The following is a 12,749-nucleotide window of genomic DNA, read 5'->3' on the forward strand; positions in this document are numbered from 1 at the left end:
CATACATAGAAAATCATAAAGACACTATCAGAAAACTACTATAGCTCATCAATTAATTTGGTATGGCAGCAGGATAAAAAATTAACACACAGAAAGCTGTTACATTCCTATACACTAACAATGAAAGATCAGAAAGAGAAATTAAGGAAACCATCCCATTTATCATCACGTCAAAAAAAAATAAAATACCTAGGAATAAACCTAGCTGCAGTTCCCATTGTGGCTCAGCGGTTAATGAACTCAACTAGTACCCATGAGGATGAGGGTTCGATCCGTGGCCTCGTTCAATAGGTTAAGGATCCGGTGTTGCCATGAGCTGTGGTGAAGGTCACAGTTGTGGCTGGGATCCACATTGCTGTGGCTGTGGTGTAGGACAGTGGCTACAGCTCCAATTCAACCTCTAGCCTGGGAACTTCCATATGCCACAGGTGCTCTGGAAAAGAAAAACAAAACAAAACAAAAAAACAAACACCTACATGAGGAGGCAAAAGACCTGTATTCCAAAAACTGTAACATGCCAATGGAAGAAATTGAAGATGACACAAACAGATGGAAACATACTATTTTCTTAGGTTGAAAGAATCAATATTGTCAAAATGACCATACCACCGGAAGCAATCTACAGATTCAATGCAATCCCTATCATATAACCAATGGCATTTTTCACAGAACTAGAAGAAAACATTTTTTAAATTTGTGTGGAAGGAAACACAAAGGACCCTGAATAGCCAAAGCAATACTGAGAAGAAAAACAGAGCTGGAATAATCAGGTTCCCTGACTTCAGGCTATACTAAAAGCTACAGTCAACAAAGCAGTATGGTACTGGCACAAAAACAGACAGACATACACACACATGCGCGCGTGCACACACATATTTTCATAGGGGAAAGTAGGTTAGGGATAAATTAGAAGATTGAGCTAACATATACACACTATTCTATATAAAATACGTAACCAACAAGGACCTATTGTATAGCACAGGGAACTAGACTCCATATTTTGTAGAAATCTATAAGGGTAAAGAATCTGGTATATATGCATAAAACTTAATCACTGTAATGTACACCTGAAACTAACATGACATTGTAAATAACTATACTTTGGAAAAAAATAAAAGAAATGGAAAAGAAAAAGAAAATGAATCAGTAGCATCAGCATCACCTGGGAACTTTAAAACTTCACATTCTAAGGTCTCATCTTAGATCTACTAATAAAGTCTGGGACTGAGGAATTTATATTTTAATAAGCCCTCCAGGTCATTCTGATACATGCTGAAGTTTGAGAGCCATGACCCTATAAAATAGCCCCTGACATTACATATTGTAAAACTGATAAGGATTTGTTGGATTGAAAAAAATGAATGACTCCTCCAAAGAGCTGTGCTATCACCCAGTTTTGACAATAGTCTAAGAAATATAATCCTAATTTATTGAAAATGTACATATTGCTAATGAGTATACTTCTTCTGAAAAGAAAAATGTTCACCATGACATCAAGAATTTAAAAACTATTACTTTGATTCTTGAATAAAAGAGAAAGTTACCAAAGGTGACCACTACCAAACTATTCAGTTTTTCCATACCTTGTTGTTCTGCTTTAGTTTACTTAACTCCAGTTTATACTTTTCTGCTTCTTCTAGAGCTCTATTCAAGCGAACTTCCATGGCACTTTGACTTGTGGCAGCCTGTTTTTGCAGTCTTCTTTTATTTTCTAATTCCTATAAAATAAGGAGATACATAGAACACTTACAAGCATAAGTTCCCTCTATTATATTGCAAAATTTTCCATTTCAATATTCCTTGCTTTCTCCCAAATTTTATACGCGCGCGCACACACACACACACACACACACACACACACACACACAGAGCCAGAGGCTCAACACTGAGTGAGAGTCATCTCAGGGAATTCTCTGAATTGGTTTTAGGAAAATATATTCTTAAAGATATAGTCACAAATTTAATTTCAAATTACTTTTTGTTGGAATTTTCTGACTCTTTATTGACCCCAAGCTGTAATCTCCTACAGTTATTTTATAAGCAGCTTTTTATAACCATAGTTCTTCTCTTGGGAACCTCCCAAAACACCCATGTAAGACATAAATTCTCTCAAAAATACTGCATTTGTGTAAACCTAATGAAATATAACATTTAAAAATATTTGCTAAACACAGAGCATTCTACATTAGCCATATAGGAAAATCCCCATTCTGAGCAAAAAAAAAAAAAAAAAAACAAAAACAGATTTTATGGATATTTTCCACATCTTGATGTGGGTTTAGACCTGCATTTCTGCAGTCTAAGAGATGCTGTTGCAGGGTCTACAAGACACACAGGAAGAAACATGAACATATAGCATACACTCCAAACTACATTACAATCTGGGACCATAATCTCACCCTCTGCCACAAATTTTACCTTCAGCTATATGAGCAGTAACTGCTCAGTTCTCTCCCCCAGAGCCAAGATGTTTCTTGCCTCCGACCCTTTGCTCATGTTCTTGCTTCAGCCCTGATACCTCCCTACCTCTCATTTTTACCTGGTTAACACCAGGACAGTTAAACTCAGCTAGGGTTATATACCAGGGCTTTACCTTCTCCCAGAAGCCTTCCATCACTATCTTCCTCACTATCCTCCCACACTGGAGTAAGGACTTCACATACATCATACTGCCTCCTTGTGTGGAACTGAAAATATCCATTTACCCCACAATAGTGTAAGCTCCTTGATGATACGAACCATTTAAATTTCAATATTCCCAGCACTTCAGCGGCAAATAAAAGGCACTGAAGACAGGTTTGTTGAACAGAATTTTTGTAATACTAAACTCACACTTCTTTGCATGCCTTTCAATGCCTAGTACAGAGCATTATACAAAGTGGATACTCAATAAATATTGTGGAACTGAAATGATGCAGTTTAAAATACAGCTGCCTGTTTTCTTCTTTTATAATTTTTTTTCTCCTGGCTGTATCACTCACTATGTTTTATTTGAAAACTGATCTCCCTGGCTCTGAGTAATTAAGGGGGAAAATAAAACAAAATAAAACACATGCTGCTCTTCATGCAGGTTTCTAAACAAATCAAACTGTGTCTGGATACCATCTGCTCTCACCAGCCTTCTTCACAGCTTTGTGGGTGGTAGCTACACTATGAGCAGCCTGATTTCTCTCCCTGTTCACATGGGAAAGGCAGAGATTCTCATTAGCTACCAAGGCCACAATTCTTCTGCCTCATTTCAGCCTCTTAAGAATATGGAAATGATTCTTTACCCTTCTCTTTCTTGCCAGTAACTCTGTAACCTACTTCACAGAAAAATGAAAACCTTCATAAACCACCTGATGTCCCCCTACCCCTGAATCAATTCTGCCCCACTTCTTGGGAAAAGTGAAAAAGAAAAAGATAGTTATAAGAATAGTAAAGAAGGAAATTAAGTTTTCCTCTATGGGTTAAATCCACTAAAGAAAAGAATAACCTTATAAAAAACTTGAATACACTTCTGTTTTCAATCATACTCAAGTAGTTTTATCAAAGAGTAGACAAGATACCAATATCGTATCATTATTGAGTATTTTTAGGATGAGCACTCTCTCCTAAAGTAAATCTATTATTATCCCCTAAACTAAGAAGTTTACATCATTAGGAAAGAATTTATGAAAAACTCAAGTCCTGAATTCTACAATGGTTTTAAAAGAAAACACTGGAGAGCTTAAAGAAAATTAAATCTAACTTTAAAACTCAAATACAGAGTTCCCATCATGGCTCAGTGGTTAATGAATCCAACTAGGAACCACGAGGTTGCAGGTTCGATGCCTGGCCTTGTTCAGTGGGTTAAGGATCTGGCATTGCAGTGAGCTGTGGTACAGGTTGCAGATACGGCTCAGATTCCGCGATGCTGTGGCTCTGGTATAGGCCAGTGGCTACAGCTCCGATTAGACCCCTAGCCTGGGTACCTCCATGTGCCATGGGTGCAGCCCTAGAAAAGAAAAAGAAATAAATATATATATAAAACAATTCAAATGCTGTGAGACCTAAGATGGAATAATTTGTGATTCTCTCATAATTTTTAAATCATTCATAAGGCACTGGAGACTGTGATAAAGAGGTCGCATCACTAACCACAGTACAAGACAAACGTAGTAAATGCTTTAAGATAACACAAACTGCCATAGCAATTGGGATGAGGAATAATCAGATGAGGACAAATAAGTGATCAGATAAGACTCTGGAAACAAGTGGCTGAGGTACAAAAAAGCATATACTTGGAGTGAGAAAACCTGCCAGCTATGGGAGATTCAGTTTCCACATATGAAATTGGGAGTAATAACACATATACCTAATAAGTTTTATTATTCAACACATTTATCCAGCACTTACTCCGTGCCAGGTACTACTCACATGATGGACACACGATAATTAACTGAAGTTCTCCTCTCATAAAGCTTGCAGTCTAGAGGGAGAGACAGATGATAAACACATACATACCCACTCATATGTAATATCTGGCAGTGATAAGGGCTATGAAGAAAAATAAAGGATAAGTGGACAGAGAAATAGGGGAAGAGCATAATTATTTAAGATACAGTGGTTAGAGGAAAGCTTCAAAACAGGGAATGAATCGTGATGTAAAGATCTGGAGGAAAGAACTATAGACAGGAAGAACAATGAAGACAAAGACCCTGAGGCAGGAATTCATTTAATATATTCAAAGATGACTGAGGTGATCAATGTGGCTTCATCTGGGTGACGCAGGCAATGTGAAGTCTTGAGATAGGAAAAACAGACAGGATGAGCTTAGGTGGACCATTTGAACCCTGCCTGGAGTTTGGATTTTATTCTGAATGACATGGTATTCACTCCAGAGTTTTTAGTAAGGTGTGTGTGTGTTGACCTAATTTTTTTTAAGGATTGCAGTTCACTCTTAAAAAACATGGGATTAAACTACCTTGGCCTACCTACACACAAAAATTTTTCAATAGGAGATACTACAATACACAATCAATCCACTGTGGGTTCTATCTGTGGATGTGGAACCATGGATATCAACTATGGAGGAACTAGGGATACAGAGGGCCAACTATAAATCATAGGGGGATTTTCAAGTGTTCAGAGGGCTGGCACTCTTAACCCCCAAGTTATTTAAGGGTCAACTGCACTTTACCTACTGTGGCATTGCTATTTAGTGTTATATTGGTATTCCTGTATCAATTGAGGAGGTCACTGGAATAGTACAAGTGAAACACAGTAGCTTGGACTTGGGTAGAAGTAATCAATTTTTGAGAAGCAGTGAACTACATGTATTTTGATGACAGAATTGGCAGGACTTGACAGACTGGATGATGGTATGGGGAAAGAGAAAGATCAAGATGACTTCTGGATTTTTGGCCTGAACAACTTGATGTCTGAAAAGGAGAAAAGGTGAAGCAGGTTTGCAGAGGGCAGGGAAGCAAGGGCTCCCTTTAGGACATAGGATGTTTAACACACCAGGTAGAAATTCCAAGTGGGCAGCAAGATTTAAGAATCTGGAGCTCAAAGAAGGATCAGAGTAAGAAACACAAATGTGGGAGTGGTCAACATGGGGACAGTATATAAAGCCATGGAAATGAATAAGGGCTTCTCAGAACTGTTTGCAGACAGAGAAGAGAGGCAAGGACTGAGGCTTGGGCCCTCCAACATGGAAAGGTCGTGAAAATGAGGAAGAAAGTCCTAAGTGGGATACTACAGAAGCCAAATCTATAGTGTTTCAAGGACGGAGAAACCAAATGTGTCAAATATTGCTGAGATATAAATTACAATGGGGAATAATACCTGACTAGAACTGGCAATGTGGATTCCTGGTGACCTTGTTAATTAGAGTTTCAGAGGCGGAGTAGAGATGGAAGCCTAACTGCTGTAGTTTCAAGAGAGAAGAGCAAATGAAGAATAGAGAAACAACTATTTTAAGTATATACAACTATTTTAAGAAGCTTTGTTATAAAGAAGAGCAATGATACAGGGCCAGAGGTAGATATGAGATCCAAGGAGGTTTTAAAAAATAAATATAAATAAATATATATGTGATTCTATGGCATATTTCTATGCTAATGCTGTAATTCCATGGACAGAATAAATCTAATTTTTTAAGAGAAAGAAAGACAGAGTAATCGTAGGACCAAAGTCCTTGATTCAGAGTAAAGAGAGATGGTATGGGTTTCAGTGAACAGTGAAGATCAGCTTTAAATAGAAAAGGTAGTAATCCACTGTAATGAGGGGAAAAGCAGAGTACATGGGTATAAAGGCCAAGAAGTTGACAGATTTAGTGACAGAATGAGGAAGAGTTATCTTTTGATTGTTTCTAGTAAAACAGGGAGAAAAGTCATGAACTGAGAATTGTTAAGGTTGGAAGAGGTAATGGAAACTTGAGGAAAAAAAACCAACTGTTTAATAATTACCCAGGAAAGTGGAAAGGGTACCGAATTCTCAGAAAGGAGAGGAAAATGGTGTTACATTTGATATTTGAAAATAAAATTAAACTAGGCCCAATCTAATTGGCTGTGTATATTAGTCCAGCCATAATTCACCACTCATAAACAGGCAAGCAGAAGTGAGGAAATTAATTTTAATTATGGTCAGGTTTTGCCATGTACTACATTGGCAGGAAAATTAAGAATATATATAATGGATAATTAAATTGTGTATCCTGGAAGCTAAGCTGGGGAAGAAGGGAATAAGAACACAGGGGAAGTGGTAGAGCTATGTAATAAAACATATATAAATGAAAATATACAACTATTATATGATAGATATACAGTATTAACAAAGATATGCTTTAATATGATAGTTTTACAAGATACATATAGTCAAAAATGAAAAAAGCTTTCTTTGCAAGATAAGAAAATGACTTGAAAAAGGTGAGAAAATGATGGTGAGGAGCTTTACTATGAAAGCATTAAAGAACAAAGCAACTTTAGGAAATTACAAAGTTAAAGTCTACCTGAAGCAAGATAATAAGACAGCAGACTTTCCTTTAAAGGTGCATCACTAATGATAAAAATGTTCATATGGGAGTTCCCGTTGTGGCACAGTGGTTAATGAACCCGACTAGGAACCATGAGGTTGCGGGTTCGATCCTTGCCCTTGTTCAGTGGGTTAACGATCTGGCGTTGCCGTGAGCTGTGGTGTAGGTTGCAGACGTGGCTCGGATCCAGCGTTGCTGTGGCTCTGGCCTAGGCTGGTGGCTACAGCTCCGATTCAACCCCTAGCCTGGGAACCTCCATGTGCCGTGAGAGCGGCCCAAGAAAATGGCAAAAAGACAAAAAAAAAAAAAAAAAAAAAAAAAAAAAAGTTCATATGGGAGTTCTCGTCATGGCTCAGCAGTTAACAAACCCAACTAGTATCCATAAGGACATGGGTTTGATCCCTGGCCTCACTCAGTGGGTTAAGGATCCAGCATAGCCATGAGCTGTGGTGTAGATCACAGATGTGGCTCGGACCTGAGTTGCTGTGGCTGTGGCATAGGCGAGTAGCTACAGCTCTGATTCGACCCCTAGACTGAGAACCTCCACATGCTGTGGGTACAGCCCTAAAAACAAAAAAAAAAACGAGAAAAAAAAAAGTTCATATGACATGAACCATGACCACAGAAACTTGTGGACTACACCTACTGATTTTAATTTAACCAAAAACGAGAGAAGACAGAGATCAAGACTTCTGGCCATGAAGAAATAATAAATATCTAACATTTTAAAATGAAATATAAACAACTAGAAAAAAGGGATCGAAATTTGTTCAATAACTGTCTAGAGATACTAGAAAACATTAGGATTGTGATTCCTGAGGAAACAAAAACAAATGAATCCTATAATCACCCCAGCATTCTGCTGAGAGGTAATATCCACACTGTGGGAGCAGGAAGGAGAAAATACAGAGTCCAGAGGCCCACTGAGCTAAGGAGACAGAATGAGTAGTAGGAGACTGAGGTATCTGGGAATTTGTATGAAGGTCCAAGTAAAGAGGAATTGCATTAGGAAGGAGCTTCAGGAATATATTAGGAAATCCCTTGAATACACTGAGGACTAGGCCCTACCCACATACAGGGAAACTCAATAAGGCCAGACAAAGAAAAATTAGGGAGCTGTAACTAGAATAATTCCCATAGCTCACACAAGAAGGAAGATATCTGAGCTCTAACCAGCCACAATAGACAGTCCTCAGTAATCATTTGGGGGCACTGGTAGAGATCCTGAAAGGGAATTCTCAGGTATACAGCTGAGTTATTCCTGAAGGCTACTCTAGATGCACTCTAGCAAAACTTAAAAATAGACCTTAAAGGGATTAAACTGGCAAATAACTACCTGTCAAAACCCAACACTGTCTTCAAAAAGCACACTGAGCACAAATGCTCAACAATATAATATTCATAGTATCTAGCATCTGGGGAGAAATCATTAACCGAGCTAAGAAGCAAGAAGATGTAACTGATATTCAGGAGAAAAAAAAAACAATCATTAGGAAAAAATCCATAAATGAGCAATATAATAGATCCAGTTAATAAGGTTTTCAAAAGAGTTATTTTAATTATATACAAGTATTTAAATCGAAACATTAATATAAGAAAATAAATTGAAGATATAAAGGAAAATCAAATAGAACTTCATAGATGAATACTCTTATCAAAATGAACATTTCCCTGGTTAGGAATAGGGGCACATTAGACACTATAAGATTAATGACCTATTGAAGATGTAGCAATAGAAGATATCCAAATAAAGAATATAAGAAAAAAGGCTAAAAACTGCTCATTGGTAATCTATTATCACTATTATCATTGCGATAATATCAAGTAACCTAACAGAAGTATGACTGAAGTTTCAGGTGGAGGAGGGAGGTAGAGAATACAGAAAAAGTATTTGAAGAAATAATGGCCAAGATTTTCCAAATTTGATGAAAAATATAAATCCACAGATTCAAAAAGCTCAATAAACTTTAAGCAAAATAAATACACTCCTCACTCAAAACTGAGAAAACACATCATTATGAAATTGCTGAAAACTGGTAACAAAAAGAATGCCTTAAGAGCAGAGAAAAAAAAAGACACGTTACATACACAAGTAGAAAGAAAAGAATTACCGTGGACTTGTAATTAGAAAATACACAACATAGAAGACAATGGGATGACAACTTTAAAATAACAAAAGAAAACAAAAAGAAGAAAATGGTCAATTGATAATTCTATACCTAGTGAAAAATACCTTTCAAAAATTAAAGGGTTCGAACATACACATGTTTATAAAAAACTGGTGAAATATGAATGTCTGTGGACTGTACCAATGTCAGTTTTCTGATTTTAATACTGTACTATAATTATGTTAGACATTACCATTGAGGGAACCTGCATGAAGGGTATACAGGACTTCTGTTATATTTTTGCAACTTTCTGTGAATCTATAATCATTTTGAAATTAAGTTTTTGTAAGAAAGGAGAAATTCAGTCTTTTTCAGAAAAACAAAATCGGAGAATTAGTGACTAGCAAGCTGGCACCACAAAAATTGAAAGGGTCCTTTTTTCAAGCACAAATATGGAAAAACAGATCTGTAGAAGAAAGAATATAAGAAATGCAAATATCTTAATCTCTTTAAAATATAATTAATGGACTGCTTAAAGAAAAATATTCTGGGATGACATTTAAAAATACTGAAAAAAAAACTCATGAAAAGATGCTCACAATCATCATTAATTACTAGAGAAATGCAAGTCAAAACTACAATGAGGTATGAGCTACACTAATCGGAATGGCTGTCATTAAAAAGTCTACAAACAATAAATGCTGGAGAAGGTGTGGAGAAAAGGGAGCCCTTTCATACTACTGGTGGGAACATAAATTGGTACAGCCACTATGGAGAACAGTATGGAGGTTCCTCAAAAAACTAAAATTAGAACTGCTGGAGTTTCCATCATGGTGCAGTGGTTAATGAATCTGACTATGAACCATGAGGTTGCAGGTTCAATACCTGCCTTGCTCAGTGGGTTAAGGATCTGGTGTTGGTGTTGCTGTTGCTGTGGTGTAGGTTGCAGACATGGCTCAGATCCCGCGTTGTTGTGGCTGTGGCATAGGCCAGCAGATGCAGCTCCAATTTGACCCCTCCATACGCCTGGGTGCAGCCCTAGAAAAGACAAAAAGAAAAAAAAAAAAAAAAAAAAAAAAGAACTGCCATCTGATCCCACTCCTGAGCCTGAGCACATATCTGGAGAAAACCATAATTCAAAAAGATACATGCACTCCAATATTCATTGTAGCACTATTTACAACAACCAAGACATGGAAGCAACCTAAATATCCATCAACAGAGGACCGGATAAAAAAAGATGTGGTACATACATACAATAGAAAATTACTTAGCCATAAAAAAGAATGAAATAATGCCATTTGTACAACATGGATGGACCTAGAAATTATCATACTGAGCAAAGTAAGTCAGACAAAGACAAATAGCATATTAGATCACTAAAATATGGAATCTAATAAAAATGATACAAAAGAACTTATTCACAAAACAGAATCTGACTCAGAGATTTCTAAACCAAACTTACGGTTACCAAAGGGGAGATACTGGGGGGAGGGATAAATTGGGAGGTTGGGATTGAATACACACACTACTGCATATAAGATTGATAAGTTATAAGGATCTACTGTATAGCACTGAGAAATCTACTCAATATTCTATAATAACCTATGTGGGAAAGAATCTGAAAAGGAATGGATACATGTATATGTATAACTGATTCACTTTGCTGTGTACCTGAAACTAACAACATTGTAATGCAACCATACTCCAACAAAAGTTTTTACATAAAAATAAAAAATAAAAATAAAAAATGCATCACAACAAAGGAAGCAGATGGAATATACTAGATGAGGGAATTATATATGAAACAGTATACATGAGTTGAAGGTAGACTGTGATATGTTAAATATGCATATTGTAAACCCTAAATCTAAGACTATATATAGCTAATAGAGGAGAAAATGGAATACTAAAAATATTCAATTCAAAAGAAAACAAGTAGCTAAGTACACCTAGGAAAAGTAGAAAACAAACAGAAAGATAGATTTAAATCCAAACATCAAAATCTGCATTAATGTAAATAGTCTGAACATTCCAATAAGAGACTATCACAGTGGATAAAGAAGAAAAAGCCAATTATATGGTGTCTATAACAAACCCATTTTCAGGATAAAGGTATTACAAGTACAAGGATGAAAAAAGATATACCATGCAAATGTTAAGAATAAATTTGCAATTACAACACAAATATTAGACAATGTAGAGTTGCAGCAAGGAATATTATCATAGACTTTGAAAAATAATATTTAATAAGTATAAAGGGCAATGATCAAAACACCATTTTAATCCTTAATGTGCAGGCATCCAACAGAGAAAATGAAAATACATGAAGCCAAAATGAATATAACCAAAAGGAAAGCAGACAAATCCACAATTCTACTCAGAGAATTTCACACAAGCACCTCTCTCTCAATAATTAAAAGAATGAGTAGAAAATCCATAAGGACATACAACATTTGAATGATACTATCACCATATATGGCCGGCCTAATCAATACTTACAGAAAACTCCCTTCAATAGCATAGCACATATCATTTCAAATGTACATGAAGCATTTATCAAGAAAGGCCAAATGCTGATCCATAAAACTAGTTGGAACAAATTTTAAAAGAACAAAATCATAAAGTTGGTTTTCATATCCAAAATTGTTGGAAATCATTTAACAAAAAACACGAAAAATCCTTAATATTTAGAAATTAAGCAACATACACTTCTATTTTTGCTGTTGTTTTCTTTTAAATTACTCAATGAATTTTATTACATTTATAGTTGTACAACAATATCACAACCAAATTTTACAGTATTTCCATCCCAAACCCTCAGTGCATCCCCCACCTCCAAACCTGTCTCATTTGGAAACCATAAGTTTTTCAGTCTGTGAGTCAGCATATGTTCTGCAAAGATCATTGTGTCCCTTTTTTAGATTCCACATGTAAGCAATAGCATTTGATTCTGGCATCTCATTGTCTGACTGACTTCCCTTAGCACGATAATTACTAGGTCCATCCATGTTGCTGCAAGTACCATTATTTCTTTCCTTTTTATGTCTTAGCAATATTCCATTGTGTATATGTACCACATCTTCTTTATCCACTCCTCTGTTTAGGGCGTTTCCATGTCTTGGCTACTGTATATAGTGCTGCAATGAACACTGGAGTACATGTGCCTTTTTGAGTCATGGTTTTCTCTGGATAGATGCCCAATAGTGGAACTGCTGGATCAAATGGTAATTCTATTTTTACTTTCCTGAGAAAACTCCATAATGTTTTTCACAGTGGTTTCACAAATTTACAATCTCACCAACAGTGTAATAGGGTTCCTTTTTCTCCATACTCTCTCCAGCACTTATTGTTTGTAGACTTTTTGATGATGGCCATTCTGGCCCATGTAAGGTGGTACCTCAGAGTGGTTTCGATTTGCATTTCTCTAATAATGAGTGATGTTGAACATCTTTTCATGAGTTTTTCGGCCATCTGTATGTCTTTCTTTGGAGAATTGTCTGTTTAGATCTTCTGCCCATTTTTTAATGGGGTTGTGTTTTTTTGGTATTGAGCTGCAGAAGGTGTTTATAAATTTTGGAGATTAATTCCTTGCCAGTTTCTTCATTTGCAAATATTTTCTCCCATTCTGTAGGTTGTCTCTT

General features: G+C 36.3%; 1 protein-coding gene across 3 annotated transcripts in view; it reads right to left on the bottom strand.

Annotated features, from left to right (window-relative positions):
• The window catches only part of TEX9 (testis expressed 9), an 81,233-nt gene that overhangs the window by 25,124 nt on the left and 43,360 nt on the right, over positions 1-12,749 (bottom strand). For 2 of the 3 annotated variants that reach the window (NM_001244599.1, XM_013992952.2), the window contains 1 exon segment: positions 1,584-1,718. The exons of the other annotated variant lie outside the window; for it this stretch is intronic. In NM_001244599.1, the coding sequence (NP_001231528.1) occupies positions 1,584-1,718 (135 nt within the window). 3 annotated transcript variants of the gene reach the window in all.

This window comes from Sus scrofa, chromosome 1 (genome assembly GCF_000003025.6).
Source record: "Sus scrofa isolate TJ Tabasco breed Duroc chromosome 1, Sscrofa11.1, whole genome shotgun sequence".
Taxonomy (NCBI): Eukaryota; Metazoa; Chordata; class Mammalia; order Artiodactyla; family Suidae; genus Sus; species Sus scrofa.